Source organism: Taudactylus pleione, unplaced genomic scaffold (assembly GCF_031769625.1).
Source record: "Taudactylus pleione unplaced genomic scaffold, aTauple2 ptg001288l, whole genome shotgun sequence".
In the NCBI taxonomy this organism is placed as follows: domain Eukaryota; kingdom Metazoa; phylum Chordata; class Amphibia; order Anura; family Myobatrachidae; genus Taudactylus; species Taudactylus pleione.
The window spans coordinates 397,322-413,591 of record NW_028285688.1 but is presented as its reverse complement, the minus strand read 5'-3'; the positions used below and the strand labels follow the sequence as shown (position 1 = coordinate 413,591).

The 16,270-nt window shown below is 47.0% G+C and overlaps 1 protein-coding gene across 2 annotated transcripts in view; it reads left to right on the top strand.

Annotated features, from left to right (window-relative positions):
• HAUS7 (HAUS augmin like complex subunit 7) overlaps positions 1 to 16,270 on the top strand; it is a 46,147-nt gene that overhangs the window by 19,642 nt on the left and 10,235 nt on the right. For both annotated transcript variants that reach the window (XM_088462912.1, XM_088462913.1), the window contains exons 4-7: positions 2,487 to 2,548; positions 2,914 to 3,023; positions 3,675 to 3,818; positions 14,796 to 14,886. In XM_088462912.1, the coding sequence (XP_088319038.1) occupies positions 2,487 to 2,548; positions 2,914 to 3,023; positions 3,675 to 3,818; positions 14,796 to 14,886 (407 nt within the window). The remainder of the gene's footprint in view (positions 1 to 2,486; positions 2,549 to 2,913; positions 3,024 to 3,674; positions 3,819 to 14,795; positions 14,887 to 16,270) is intronic.

Sequence of the window (16,270 nt, the reverse complement as noted above, 5' to 3'; positions counted from 1 at the left end):
TTAACTGCTCACCTTATTGTATGTGTTTTGCTAAAAGAAAGGAGCGTAATTTGCACTTACCAGAAGTCCTTATTGTAGATCATTGAAATACACCATTGGTTTATTTCAAATGACAAACCTGATATTTTAATTATTCCAACAAGTGCCATGTAGATCCAGCAATGCAGGAACTGGCCAGTCCAAGCCATGAAAAGCAATCTGTTGTTATCTTACAAATGCTGTAGCTGTAGACTACAGTAGACAGAGGAGGACTTAAGGTGCCCACACACATGGCGATCTGCACACGATCAGGCGATGTGTACGATTTGTGTACGATTTCCCTTGAAACTCTCCCTGGCAGCTCTGCACACGATCTGCACACAATTTGGTGTCCAATCTTCAAACGATCTCTCCAGCAGTCAGACTGTCACAGTGCATCACCTCCTAGATTGTCAGATCTGCCCTACTGCACGGCAAATCTGAAGATGCGATGTGCGACCAGCGGGGACGATTTGGCCATATTTTACACGATCTGTCGTTCCAATGTGTCGGAATCGTCCAGATCGGGTAAAATATCGCTGTGTATGTGGTCACCTTTAAGGTTCCAGCTGCAAAAAAGCTGTCAGACCTGAGTTGGGGCTGTGTCTCTAGAACATCTAACGGCATATCTGCTGCATCAATGCATGCATGGGAATGTCCCTGCAGCTGCATTCATTATCACTACAAACAGAGAGCATAAATTATGAAGGGTTATTGTTAAAATTTAGTAAGTCATATCATCCCTTTGTAGGTGTATTTGTAAACTTTGACGCCGGTCACTGAGTATGACACTTATTGAACTGCATGATAAGGAATCTGGAAAATCTAACGTCTGTTTTTTTTCTAGTTAAACATTACCCTGAGTTCCTACCTAAAGTCAAGTATGTTACATTAAACTAATAATGTAATAATTAATTTAAACAGGGTGGTTTGTTATTTATTTATTTTTTTTCTTTACTGACTAGTTCAATGTTACAATAATTTCACCTACAATTACAGCAGTGGGGATACTGAATAAAGCAGAGGGAAGTGGGCAGATGGTACCAGTCACACAGTGTGTTACACACAAGTACTTGCTGCTACTTCAAAGGCCAGTAAAGTAAAATACTGTCTGTGGCTCATCATCCACATATACCTTTTTAAAATTGTGATCGCACTCAGCGACCACAGCAATGGGAGGCATTAAAACAAGAAAATGAAATTTTCCCCACTTGTCTGGAAGACCTGTGCAGAGTGCAGGTGGCCGGGGAGGAGGGGATCAGAAAGTAAAAATAACAAAGTCCTGCTGTAGAATGATAGGGGGGAGGGGGGGTGCATTCCTCCCACCTGTTACCTAGAAAGATGGGACTCTGGAGCACCCTCGTTTGAAGGAGCACAATACTCTGTTCAAATGATGTGCTCCCATAGAGGCTATTATTTGGTGATTCAATGTGATCACCAGGCAATAACCACTACATTACAGACACATCATGAATTCCATGTAAGGGAGAATATCCCGCCCCACCCATCCTGGCTTTCATAAATTCAGGTGCATCCACATTTGGATGGGCTCCCCTTAGTACCTATTGTCTGGTGATCACAAGACATTATTTTTCATATATAAATGGAAGGGCAGTATGTACCCGATCAACCCCATAATGACACCTTCACATGTGCCCCTCCTAGTAACTATTGTCTGGTGTCTGTGTTAGTAGTAGGTAAAAGACAAATGGTTAATCTCTGAAAATGCTAAGTCTTCTGGGGAAAAAAACAAGTTATAATGTGTCTGGGTACTCCATAAATAAATTAGTGACGTTGGAATGCACGAATCGCAAAAGTTTTTTTCCTTCCAAGTATGGATTTTTTTTTTTTCCTTAGCTTCCCTCATGCAAATCGTTGTTTTAGAATCCCTGTGGAGGGGAGCCCATTGTCTGTCGTATACACTCTCGCAGCTCCCAGAGTGTCATGTAAAGCGGAGTGGGGAGAAGATTTTACAGTGCATAATGCAGGCCGAGCTCAGTAGACCGCTTCAAAAACTCTCATTATGGGCCATGCGACTGTGGTCGCCATGGTAGTCACATGAAATTTGACATTTTGCATAATTATAAATTGTGTATAGCAGCAAAAAGAAATTAAGGGAAAATGGTAATTGTCAAAGCCTGCTACACTGACTTAAGTTTAAAAATCATAGTGCTTCTGCTTTAACTATACTTGTACAGTACATTATAACAGAGACGGATAAAAGTGCTCCTCTAGTATTGTAGGTGGGAAAATTCCTTACTGTCAGCTATAAGCTGGAGTCTTCCGTCCTGTAAGAGAAACAAGCAATCATGCACAAAAACTTGCATAACTCAGTAGTGTACTTGCCCCATATGTTGGAGAGGTGACTGAGACTGGTCTTCTAGGAGGGCGTAAGCCGAGAGATGATTGGGTTGAGAAAACCGTTTTGCTAGTATGTATAATTATGCACTTTTCTTCTTTGTTTACAGAAATGGCAAAACTTGGCTTTGAGCTGATGCTGTGTCATTCTGAGGATGTGGATCTCATAAAGGTAGATATTTTATTAAGTGTTTTCAGACACAAAGAACATTCGGTTCCCTTCCATACTCTGGGGTTGTCTTGTTTGGTACCAACCTGTATGTAATTATTTTTCTAGTATTCCATGTTAACTTAAGATATATTAAGGGGTAAATGACCTTGAAAATAGATTAAAAACTCATTGTATGCTTCCTGAAAAATCGGGCTAATCCGAATGTCCGTGTAGTATTAACGTTGTTAACAACTAAAGCATTAGTGACCTTCTGTTTTCATATGTTTTATAATATGGCTCGCTCCAGTAGCATATTGCATGAAGCAAACATTATTATACTGCTTTATCTCTTTCCTATTCTAAAATTATTTTCATTTTCCCCTCAGGGACGTGTGAGCCCGAGCAGGCAGCTCTCATTCATGGGGCATTTATTGGATATTTTACCGAGCTCTACGAATGTACCTGGCCATTCAGCAGTGGAATCTTCCTCTCACAGGTAAGTAAGCTCCATTTGAAATGTTTGGTGGTGGTGGTGTTGTTGAACACAATGATAATATTTGATTGTTATTTCTACCAAATTGAAACCCCATGACAACGGCTTTGTAATTCTGTTGGGAGCAGATGGAGGGATCACTGGTCGCCAGCGTTTGGCCCATGTCATTTTGCCTGGTGAAGTAGTTGTGGTGCTCAATGGCTTCTGAGTGAAAGCTGCCAATAGAGCTCTACAATAGACTGGGTCAAGGATCTCACCCACGCTGGTTCTGCCATTTGTGAATGTTGAGGAGAAGGAGTTCAGACTTTGTGTTAAAAGTTATTGGTCTCCCCCAAAGGGTGAATGAGAAATTAAATATGGCACATGTATAGAAATTCAATATTGCACACTATCCTGTATTGGATCGGCAGGAGATCTGCAGTGTGGATCCAAGATGGGCGAATCCACTACTAGTAAGTTGTAGAAGAGATCTGCACAATTTAGCAAAATGATAAAAGGAGGTGATTGGAAGGATGGGTAACAGGCGTTTATAGTAATCAAACCATAAGAGGGGAATGGCTACAGCTACCACTGACACACACGTAGGATGTCACCTTTTCTAGTTTTGTAGCTTGTTTTCTTGTTACTATTGGCTTGTGCCATTTTCTCTTGCAGCACTGTTGCTTATGCTCGTGAGAATGAAGAGCTTCTGAAAGAGCTGTTCTCTAGTGCTCACTTCCAAGCAACCCTCACACCTGAATGCAACCCCTGGCCGGCGGATCTGAAACCTAACTTGCTCACAGAAGAACAGCAGAAAATGTATGGCACGCTCATTACGTTTTCTTTCTGTATTGCTATATTTGTAATTTTTTAATTTTTAATTATTTTTTTATGATTAATTTATATTTTAATTGATCTCTGTACCCCAGCGCAGAATTTTGTATTTTTTCCTATTGCTATATTTGTAATAACATGCTCTATACAAAGTGGTCTTCATTTATTAGAAAGGAACCCTCCAGGCTTTATATAATAGTCTGTGAGATGCGGGCACAGGTGAGTTTCCGGCGAGACCGCCTGTTTAATAAAAGCTGCAATTATTTAAAAGGCAAAACCAGGTTTGTTTTTGCCTTTTCAATTATTGGCACTTTAAAAAATGCGGGCAGGCTCGCTGGAAACTCGCCTGGTGCCTGCATCTCGCAGGCTATTACATAAGGCCCTACATTTTTTTTATCTAAAGACACCACCACAAAGTGATAAAATGACTTACAGACAGTGGCGTAACTAGGGTATTTGGAGCCCAGGGCAAATGTAAAAATGGAGTGCCCCCCCCTATGCGCGTGTGTCGAAAAATGGACGTGGTCACCTAAAAATGGGGCGTGTCAACATGACACACCCCTTTATCATCACATTACTTTCCATATGCACCTTAACCCCAGTAGTGCCCCTTATACAGTACCCCCAGTATACAATGTCCCCAGTTGTGGTCCCTCTTATGCAGGCCCATAGTAGTGCCCCTTATACAGTACCCCTAGTAGTGGTCCCCCTTATGCAGCCCCTCATTAGTTCCCCTTATTCTGTGCCTCCAGTAGTGGTCCCCCTTATGCAGGCCCCCAACAGTGATTTCCCCCCCCCCCTATCCAGTGCCCCTTATACAGTGCCCCCTGTAGTGGTCCTCCCTATTTAGTGCCCCCAGTAGTGGTCCCCTAGTAGTAAGCCCCTTATATAGTGCCCTCAGCAGTAGCGCCCCCCCCATGCAGTGCTCCCATTAGTGGCCCCCAGCAGTGATTCCCCCTAGCCAGTGCCCCCTATACAGGGCCCCCTGTAGTGGTTCTCCCTATTTAGTGCCCCCGGTAGTGGTCCCCTAGTAGTAAGCCCCTTAAATAGTGCCACCAGTAGTAGTCTCCCCCCCCCCCCCCAGTAAGCGTTCCCCTTCCTGATGCTGTGCCCCCGGTAGTAGCTCCCCCCAGTAGTAGCTCCCCCCAGTAATAGTGTCCCCAGTAGTAGCAGCCCCTCCCAGTAATAGTGTCCCCAGTAGTAGCAGCCCCTCCCAGTGAGTGTCCCCAGTAGTAGCACCCCCCCAGTAATGGTGTCCCCAGTAGTAGCAGCCCCTCCCAGTAATATTGTCCCCAGTAGTAGTAGCTCCCCCCAGTAATAGTGTCCCCAGTAGTAGCAGCCCCTCCCAGTAATAGTGTCCCCAGTAGTAGCAGCCCCCCAGTAATAGTGTCCCCAGTAGTAGTAGCTCCCCCCAGTAATAGTGTCCCCAGTAGTAGCAGCCCCCCAGTAATAGTGTCCCCAGTAGTAGCAGCCCCTCCCAGTAATAGTGTCCCCAGTAGTAGCAGCCCCTCCCAGTAATAGTGTCCCCAGTAGTAGCAGCCCCTCCCAGTAATAGTGTCCCCAGTAGTAGCAGCCCCTCCCAGTAATAGTGTCTCCAGTAGTAGCAGCCCCTCCCACTAAGTGTCCCCAGTAGTAGTAGCTCCCCCCAGAAATAGTGTCCCCAGTAGTAGTAGCTCCCCCCAGAAATAGTGTCCCTAGTAGTAGTAGCAGCCCCCCAGAAAGTGTCCCTAGTAGTAGTAGCAGCCCCCCAGTAATAGTGTCCCCAGTAGTAGTAGCAGCCCCCCCCCAGTAATAGTGTCCCCAGTCATAGTAGCCCCCCCCAGTAATAGTGTCCCCAGTAGTAGCAGCCCCCCCCAAGTGATAGTGTCCCCAGTAGTAGCAGCCCCTCCCAGTAATAGTGTCCCCAGTAGTAGCAGCCCCTCCCAGTAATAGTGTCCCCAGTAGTAGCAGCCTCTCCCAGTAATAGTGTCCCCAGTAGTAGCAGCCTCTCCCAGTAATAGTGTCCCCAGTAGTAGAAGGCCCTCCCAGTAAGTGTCCCCAGTAGTAGTAGCTCCCCCCAGAAATAGTGTCCCTAGTAGTAGTAGCAGCCCCTCCCAGTAATAGTGTCCCCAGTAGTAGCAGCCCCTCCCAGTAATAGTGTCCCCAGTAGTAGCAGGCCCTCCCAGTAAGTGTCCCCAGTAGTAGTAGCTCCCCCCAGAAATAGTGTCCCCAGTAGTAGTAGCTCCCCCCAGAAATAGTGTCCCTAGTAGTAGTAGCAGCCCCCCAGAAATAGTGTCCCCAGTAGTAGTAGCAGCCCCCAGTAATAGTGTCCCCAGTAGTAGTAGCAGCCCCCCCCCAGTAATAGTGTCCCCAGTAGTAGTAGCAGCCCCCCCCCAGTAATAGTGTCCCCAGTCATAGTAGCCCCCCCCAGTAATAGTGTCCCCAGTAGTAGCAGCCCCCCCCAAGTGATAGTGTCCCCAGTAGTAGCAGCCCCTCCCAGTAATAGTGTCCCCAGTAGTAGCAGCCCCTCCCAGTAATAGTGTCCCCAGTAGTAGCAGCCTCTCCCAGTAATAGTGTCCCCAGTAGTAGCAGCCTCTCCCAGTAATAGTGTCCCCAGTAGTAGAAGGCCCTCCCAGTAAGTGTCCCCAGTAGTAGTAGCTCCCCCCAGAAATAGTGTCCCTAGTAGTAGTAGCAGCCCCTCCCAGTAATAGTGTCCCCAGTAGTAGCAGCCCCTCCCAGTAATAGTGTCCCCAGTAGTAGCAGGCCCTCCCAGTAAGTGTCCCCAGTAGTAGTAGCTCCCCCCAGAAATAGTGTCCCCAGTAGTAGTAGCTCCCCCCAGAAATAGTGTCCCTAGTAGTAGTAGCAGCCCCCCAGAAATAGTGTCCCCAGTAGTAGTAGCAGCCCCCAGTAATAGTGTCCCCAGTAGTAGTAGCAGCCCCCCCCCAGTAATAGTGTCCCCAGTAGTAGTAGCCCCCCCCCCCAGTAATAGTGTCCCCAGTAGTAGTAGCCCCCCCAGTGAGTGTCCCCAGTAGTAGCAGCCCTCCCAAGTGATAGTGCCCGCAGTAGTAGTAGCCCCCTCCCCCAAGTGAGTGTCCCCAGTAGTAGTAGCCCCCCCAAGTGATAGTGTCCCCAGTAGTAGTAGCCCCCCCAGTAAGTGTCCCCAGTAGTAGTAGCCCCCCCAGTGAGTGTCCCCAGTAGTAGCAGCCCCCCCAAGTGATAGTGTCCGCAGTAGTAGTAGCCCCCTCCCCCAAGTGAGTGTCCCCAGTAGTAGTAGCCCCCCCCAAGTGATAGTGTCCCCAGTAGTAGTAGCCCCCCCAGTAAGTGTCCCCAGTAGTAGTAGCCCCCCCAAGTGATAGTGTCCCCAGTAGTAGCAGCCCCTCCAAGTGATAGTGTCCGCAGTAGTAGTAGCCTCCCCCCCAGTGCAGACACACAAGTTACAAAAAAAAAAATAAAAAAAAAATACACTTACCTGAATCCACGCTCCTGCTCAGGCCACCACTCCCGCCGATGCACGTCAGTCCTCCCGGGCTGGCACGCTATGCATTATGGGAGCGACATCATGACCTCATGACGTCTCTCCCATTACCCACTGCAGGAGCCGGACGGAAGTCCGGCTCTTGCAGTGGGCGCGCAGCAGTCAATGAGAGTCTATCTGACTCTCATTGGCTGCTGGTTCACACACATCTCCGCCAGTGCTGGCGGAGGATGTGTGTGCAGCAGCAGCCAATGAGAGTCAGATAGACTCTCATTGGCTGCTGAATAACACACACATCGCTGCCGTGCTGGCGGCGATGTGTGTGTTAGCACAGCCTGAGCCCGCCCGCCTGCCACCCTCGTCCTGGCGCTATTGGGCAAGTGCTTAGGGGGAGTGAAGGGGCTCAGCTGTGCAGCACAGAACCGGCGCTGGAAGCCTAGCACCGGTCCTGTGTAAATGTGTAGCGCTGACCGCACACACTGCGGTCGGCGCTACACTGGCTAACTAGGGCGGGCCGGTACCGTGGCCAGGGCATGTACCCCGCTCGCCCTGCCCTAGTTACGCCACTGCTTACAGATGAACATTTATGCTGCCTGGTAGAAAAATGTACATGTTTTAAAGGTATTTGCTAACCTATCTACTTATAAATTTCTGCTTACGTGTCTCAATTCTGTTTGAAAACCTGGAAGCTCTCTGGGGAGCAATGAATTTGAGACTCAGGGCTACATTTACTCTGCTGAGTTTTATAGGGCAACTATATTTAATAGAAAACCAGGCATGTTTTGCTTTGAATATGTGTCCCTTTAAATCCAGTGACCAAAACCATTGAAAACATGACAGCCGTATAGAAAACTTTGTCCATTTAGACAACCCATTTTGTTGTGGGGCTGATCAGGCAATGCAATGGTTTTGGCATAATGCACCTAGGCTCAATAAATAAGACTGAAATACATTAATTTACAAATATTTCTGTAAGTAGCACTAGTTTCTCAGCAGATCTAAAACAGATGGGCCCTCACAGCTACCGTTTTAAAGAGATGAGTACTGTAGTAAGTACCCAGTACCCAGAAGCCTTTCACACTGTTTTGTCAGTGCTAGAACAGGGAGCATTGCTAGTTTCAGTCTATTCTAACGTTGTTTCCTTTCTTGTAGTGGTTATATTGGCTCACTAGATGTAGCTGACACTTCTGTGCGAATGTAGTTCTTTCAGTGCCCTCTGCTGTATACGCTAAACAGGCTCATTCAGCCATAAAACAGGATTTTGGTACTTACCGTTAAATCCATTTCTCTGATTTCCACTGGGGACACTGGAGCGTCTGACAGTGGGATATAGACGGAGGGTTGAGTAGAGCCTGGCACTTTAAGAAGCAGTCCCAGTCCTCAGCAGTCCAATCCCTGTACCTTTTGCAGAATATCAGTCTTGTCCCTGATGTTTTTCCTAGGGAGAAGTGGCTTCTTTGCTGCCCTTCTTGACACCAGGCCATCCTCCAAAAAGCTTCGTCCTGTGTCATGCCAACAGGAAAGCATCCTGAGACCATTCATGTGTGGGGTTGCTTCTCAGCCAAGGGAGTGGGCTCACTCACAATTTTGCCTAAGAACACAGCCATGAATAAAGAATGTTACCAAAACATCCTATAAGAGCAACTTCTCCCAACCATCCAAGAACAGTTTGGTGACGAACAATTCCTTTTCCAGCATGATGGAGCACCTTGCCATAAGGCAAATGTGATAACTAAGTGGCTCGGGGAACAAAACTTCGAAATTTTGAGTCCATGGCCAGGAAGACCTTAATCCCATTGAGAACTTGTGGTCAATTCTCAAGAAGTGGGTGGACAAACAAAATCCCACAAATTCTGACAAACTCCAAGCATTGATTGGGCAAGAATGGGCGGCCATCAGTCAGTATGTGGTCCAGAATTTGACCGCATGCCAGGGCGTATTGCAGAGATCTTGAAAAAGAAGGGCCAACACTGCAAATATTGACTCTTTGCATAAACTTAATGTAATTGTCAATAAAAGTCTTTGACACTTATGAAATGCTTGTAAATTTACTTCAGTATACCATAGTAACATCTGACAAACACTGAAGCCACAAACTTTGTGAAAACAAATACTTGTGTCATTCTCAAAACGTTTGGTGTATGCCTGACGAATAGTCAGACGAATCCACCGGGCTAAGGTCTGTTATGATCCAGGCCAGCCACGCCGATTTACGTCATAAAGGACGAGCAGAGCCTTCGATTTGCGTAGTCTTTCAGAACGGGCCACATAAATTCGAAGCGCCCGCGCTACATCAAGGGAGTGAGAACCCCTGGAAGAGTCTAACAAGGCCGGGACCACTATCAGCTGATTTAGGTGAAAAGCCGAGACCAACTTAGGCAAAAAAAAGAACACGATAGATGATAACTGGGTTATCAAATGGAGCGCTGTTATGGGTGTTTAATGCCGATATCAAATGGAGCAGCTAGGTAATAAGGGATAGTCAGTCCCTTCACAAGATATAGAACAAATGATTAAATAAACCAGCGCTCAAATATAAATACAATCAGCATTAATAAAATACATGTAATTTAATCATATAAAAATTTAAATATGTATACAAATAATTGCACAGATCTCAATGATCTCAAGATGCACCCTAAAAACACAATAGAATCTCAAGGTGATCCACTATATATGCTGCATTCGTGATGTATGAAATGATAAAATGTCTCAAGTTAATAGTCGCAGTTGTAAATGGATGAAACAGTTATCTCATGGAGACTCCAAATCCCAAATTTCTTATATGGTGAGAGGGGATGTGCACTACCGTTTGGTCTATAGTTACCAGTTCCAGTGTCCATATGGTTTGGCAGGTCCTCTATTAGCAATGCTTGCAGAGCTATCGCATAGGAGGTAGTCCCTTCTTTAGGCACGGTTCCTGGTCCAAATAGCAATTTCCAGCAATTGAGAGTCTCACCAATATATGGGAAAATGGGTATGCTCCTAGCAGTCAACGGTGGTCACATAAGAGCCAGTTACTGACGCGTTTCGCTGTGTGACACCGCAGCTTTATCAAAGGTGATGTTACTCTGACATAGCACCCTTTTTATCCTAGCCATCCAAGATGTCTGCTAATTTGCAGCTGGTCTGCATCAACAACATTTATTGTAAAATTAATCAAAATAACATATATATATTACAAACAATCAATATCAATAAATAGTAACAATAATCACAATAATAGGAGGCAAACCTAATCACTAAATTCATATTAAATAGATGCCTAATAGCAAAGCTATCCATAAATTCTTTAATAGAACTTACCAGCTGTTGCTGGAAAGCAATTAGTCCTGTCAATGGAATGGAAACATGACGCCCGTACGGGTTCCGCCCACGTGATGTAAACAAACATCACGTGGACGGAACTGCGCAGAGCGTGAAGCCCATTACATAAGGTGAATCAGGGCTACTGACGTGCGACCACGTCTTGCGATGTTTCGGCAGTGTCTGGGAGATGGTGTGATGGTGTAATGATTTATATTAATATTCACGTGGGACAACTGCAACTATTTAAATATCAATAAAGAACTTGCATCAACAATATTAGTGGTCAGTTTATAAAGAGACAGTTTTTCATGTTGTAAATAAAGCAATTGATTAGAAATTTAATTCTATTATAAACATATATTATAACATATAGAGTTATTTTTATGAATAGTTGTAGAGCATATAATCGTAGTATAGAGTGTATGTTATCATAAAAACATCTAGTTAAAATCTAAGAGTGTCAGTAGGACTATGATATTTTATCCATAGATAATAGTGAGGTCATATTAGAAAATTACATAAGGACATATAATCACAGTATGAAAAAGACAGTACCTAGGATATAATCCAATATATATCACTAGATAATAAGTGGAACACCAGTGTTGGAGGATGATAAGGATCACATGGGGACATATGATCACAATATGAAAAAGCAATAATCCAATATATCACTAGAACATAAATGGACCACCAGTAGTAGAGGAAAATGGAAAGGAGTGGGATAGGAGGAACCTCCGGATGGATCTATAAAATGGAAAGCCTGGTGAGGCTCCCAAATCTGAATCTGTAGATAGGCATCTTTGATGTCTAATGACACCCAAAACTCCCTTCTAGTCCAGCAATCACAGGATGAAGAGACTCCATCTTGAACCTGTGAAAGGAGAGGTACTGGTTCAAAGACTTGAGATGTAAAATGGGTCTGAAGGACCCATCCGGCTTTGTGACCACAAAAAAAATTGGAATAAAATCCCTGGTTTCTTTGAGCAGTTGGAACCGGGGACCAGAACCATGGTCGGCAGAAGCTTGTCGATCGCCTGACGCAAAATTAGTTGTTTCAAAGGATCGACTGGAACCCTGTTGTGAAAAATCGCACTGGAGGAGTGAAGGCAAACTCTATCTTGTATCCATGAGATACCAAATTTCGAACCCAAGCGTCGGGACAAGTCTGCCACCAAGCCTCCGTGAAGCGCCGGAGACGAGCACCCACCTTGGGACCTCCGAGGTGGGATGAAAGCCCGTCATGCCAAGGGTTTTTCTGCTGGCTTGGGATCCGGACGGCGGGCACTGGCAGTCTGACATTCTCTTGCGCGACTTCCTCGACCTGCTGATGATGAACCTCAAGGCTGACCTTGAAATCTCGCTGGAGCTCGAAAGGAGCGAAAAGAAGGTCCTTTGAACAAGCGACGTGGAGGAGGAGCTGCAGAAGGTAGAAAAGTGCTCTTACCCCCGGTGGCCAGAGAAATCCACTTGTCCAACTCTGGACCAAATAATATATCACCTGTGAAAGGAAGAGCTTCAACCGCCCATTTACTCAGCGTCCTCTTGCCAAGCACGAAGCCAAAGTGCCCGGTGAGCAGCGACAGCGGAAGCAGAGATCCTAGTGCCTACCTGACCGATATCTCTGGATGCGTCTCCCAACTATACTGCGGATTCCTGAAAATGCTCTGCCAAGGTAATAAAATCCGCCCGTGGCGTGTTTGACTTTAAATCCTCCGCCAATTGTTCCCCCCACTTCTCCACTGTCTTGATGACCCAAGAGCTGACTAAGGCCAGTCTGAGAAGTGTGCCTGCCGCAGTATAAATGGATTTCAGCGTAGTTTAAAATTTTCGCTCTGAGCTGTCCTTCAACGTATTGGCTCCTGGAATGGGGAGCGTGGTTTACTTCAACAGACGACAAACCGAAGAATCCACAGGTGGCGGAGTCTCCCATCGATTTCTATTTTCTGCTGGAAACGGATAAAGGGAGAAAAAACGCCTAGGAATCAGGAATTTACGATCTGGATTCTGCCAGGCTGCCGACATCTGTTCGTCTAACTTGCGAGAAACAGGAAAGATAACAGAAGACTTCTGTTTCTTAGCAAACAAGAAGTCCTCTAACGATTCTGGAGCCTCAGGGTCAGAAACATTAAGCACTTCCCTCACCGCCAGGATGAGTGCTTCAATACCCTGCGTTTCATCAGGGTCCTCAGAGAAAGCCTCTACATTGGATTCCTCAACATCTCCCCTTCCTCCTCCTGAGACGAGTGATCCTCTTCTGAATCCTGATCTGACTGGAGAACCGCCAGAAGTGCCCTCTTCCTAGACGGCCGACTTACCACGGCCTCAAGAGTTTTAGGTCCTCATTCAGAGCCACTCGCTCTGAATGAGGGCGGCCGCTTCTCTGTAAAGCTCCGGCCTCCTGGCCGCTCGATAAGCTGTGGGTGACCACCCACAACTTTAGCGAGCGGCCAGGTTGATGGTCAAGACCATCGCGACCATCGGGGCTTGCGACGAGACCCTTGTGGTAGGGTCTCGTCTGCCGCAAGCCCCAGTGAGCTTTCGGCTCTAATAGAGCTGGAAGCTCACCACTGACATCACGAGTGATGTCAATGGGGCCGCCCCCAAACGGCAGGAGTTCCTTCTGGAGTGCCAGCCACCCCCCCACCCCGCCTACAAAATGGTGCGAGCTGTCGATCGCCATCGACGGCCGCCCCTTTTCTAGTGAGTTTCTCTCTCGCTCCGGGGCTTGCGCGCGTGAAGTGCGGCCGCTGCACGTGCGCAGGGCCTCAACATCGACCCGCTTGCGAGCGCTCAGCACTAGCGAGCAGGTCTGAATGAGGCCCTTAGACGCAGAACACATAATCTGGGCAAGGCTATTCATTGAGTGGGCTAGATCCTGAGCCCACCCACGCTGGTTCTGCTGCTAGAAAAGAAGGGTGAGAAGTGCTAGGTCGATCTATGGCAGCCTCCCGTTCCCTACGGGAATCGGCTAATTCTGAAGAAAGGACTGCCATGACCCCTGCCAAACTATTTATTAAGGAGGGTGTGACAGTTTGCCCTGTGTTAGCACTCTCCGCTTCACAAACCTCGCACAGGGATGACCCTTCAGAGCGAGCATGGGCAAATTTATTTGTGTATATAGTGCAGGCAAACAGTTTCTGTGTAGCAGTCTTCTCTGTTGCTTTGGGAGACATCCTAACCCACTCAGACAATTATCCACACACAGTTGTAGATAATCTGAACAGACAAGTAAACTAAGGCAGACAGAGCAGGATGGGGAGGAGCACAATTTCAATAATAATGCTACTGAATGTAGAATATGTAGGGCTACATATAAATGCTACCCCACTGTAGGACTCACAGACCCCTTGCAGACTGGAGCTGTCAGTCACTCTTGCTCTGTGCTGAAGCCTCACCATGACGAGGAGCACTGGAAGCACTGTCTAATAGCTTAAAATGGTGCCGCTCCTTGTGAGCAGAGCGCGCCAGACCCGCTAAGGTAGAGAAGGAGGAGGAGATGCATAGCTCTCTGGGAGAGACCATGGCCGCCGTCAGGAAGCTCCGCCCCCTCCCGAAGATTACTCCTGCTAAGAACTAGCCGGCGTCTGGAGTTAAACAACTCTCATTTAGGAGAGCGTACATATGCCACCTATTATAACGTGAGGTAAAGATTGTCACAGGGGCGCTGTGTAGATGACTCCAATGGTTTCTGTGTAGCTGTGGGCTGAACTGTCTTACGTGCAGGAAATGGTTTATTATACAATTACACGTAATTCATTCAGGATTAATGTGTCAAAATATTTTAATTAAATTAATATGCGAGAAGTTGGATATAGGTGCTAATGGCAAAGTGGGGTCTTGCATGCAATTGGCAACAAACAGAAAATAAATGCTGTATAACAAGCTGCCCCTTTTTTATTTTTTTAAATATATAAATGGCCTCTAACAATCTGCATTTTAGTGTTATATTAACAAGTCCTTTTACATTTTGCTTTCTTTTATTAATCAGTAATGAGTGCATTAATCTGTTTCACTGCCACAATAATACCATGCAATAGTGCAATACTTATAACACACTCTTCCCCATGTCCTGTCTGATTATTTTTTGCTGAGATTTTTTCTTTGTGTGTGTTTTTTTCTTTTTTTTCTTTTGTGTGTGTGTGTGTGTGTGTGTGTGTGTGTTTTTTTTTAATTGTAATGTCTTTATGGTTTCTCAGGAAAGTTCCATCTGACAAGGACAATGTAATCACTGACTATTTAGAAGAATTGCAGAAAATCTCTTTGGAACTTCAAGAACTTAAAGAAGAGGTGGGCGTGTTCTTATCCTGCTTCCTTTGTATTTCTTACCTTTGTCCTGCTTCCCTTGCATCCCTCTTCCTTGCCCTGCTTCCCTTGCATCCCTCTTCCTTGCTCTGCTTCCCTTGCATCCCTCTTCCTTGCCCTGCTTGCCTTGCATCCCTCTTCCTTGCCCTGCTTGCCTTGCATCCCTCTTCCTTGCCCTGCTTGCCTTGCATCCCTCTTCCTTGCCCTGCTTGCCTTGCATCCCTCTTCCTTGCCCTGCTTGCCTTGCATCCCTCTTCCTTGCCCTGCTTGCCTTGCATCCCTCTTCCTTGCCCTGCTTGCCTTGCATCCCTCTTCCTTGCCCTGCTTGCCTTGCATCCCTCTTCCTTGCCCTGCTTGCCTTGCATCCCTCTTCCTTGCCCTGCTTGCCTTGCATCCCTCTTCCTTGCCCTGCTTGCCTTGCATCCCTCTTCCTTGCCCTGCTTGCCTTGCATCTCTCTTCCTTGCCCTGCTTGCCTTGCATCCCTCTTCCTTGCCCTGCTTGCCTTGCATCCCTCTTCCTTGCCCTGCTTGCCTTGCATCCCTCTTCCTTGCCCTGCTTGCCTTGCATCCCTCTTCCTTGCCCTGCTTGCCTTGCATCCCTCTTCCTTGCCCTGCTTGCCTTGCATCCCTCTTCCTTGCCCTGCTTGCCTTGCATCCCTCTTCCTTGCCCTGCTTGCCTTGCATCCCTCTTCCTTGCCCTGCTTGCCTTGCATCCCTCTTCCTTGCCCTGCTTGCCTTGCATCCCTCTTCCTTGCCCTGCTTGCCTTGCATCCCTCTTCCTTGCCCTGCTTGCCTTGCATCCCTCTTCCTTGCCCTGCTTGCCTTGCATCCCTCTTCCTTGCCCTGCTTGCCTTGCATCCCTCTTCCTTGCCCTGCTTGCCTTGCATCCCTCTTCCTTGCCCTGCTTGCCTTGCATCCCTCTTCCTTGCCCTGCTTGCCTTGCATCCCTCTTCCTTGCCCTGCTTGCCTTGCATCCCTCTTCCTTGCCCTGCTTGCCTTGCATCCCTCTTCCTTGCCCTGCTTGCCTTGCATCCCTCTTGCTTGCCCTGCTTGCCTTGCATCCCTCTTGCTTGCCCTGCTTGCCTTGCATCCCTCTTGCTTGCCCTGCTTGCCTTGCATCCCTCTTGCTTGCCCTGCTTGCCTTGCATCCCTCTTGCTTGCCCTGCTTGCCTTGCATCCCTCTTGCTTGCCCTGCTTGCCTTGCATCCCTCTTGCTTGCCCTGCTTGCCTTGCATCCCTCTTGCTTGCCCTGCTTGCCTTGCATCCCTCTTCCTTGCCCTGCTTGCCTTGCATCCCTCTTCCTTGCCCTGCTTGCCTTGCATCCCTCTTCCTTGCCCTGCTTGCCTCCTTGCATCCCTCTTCCTTGCCC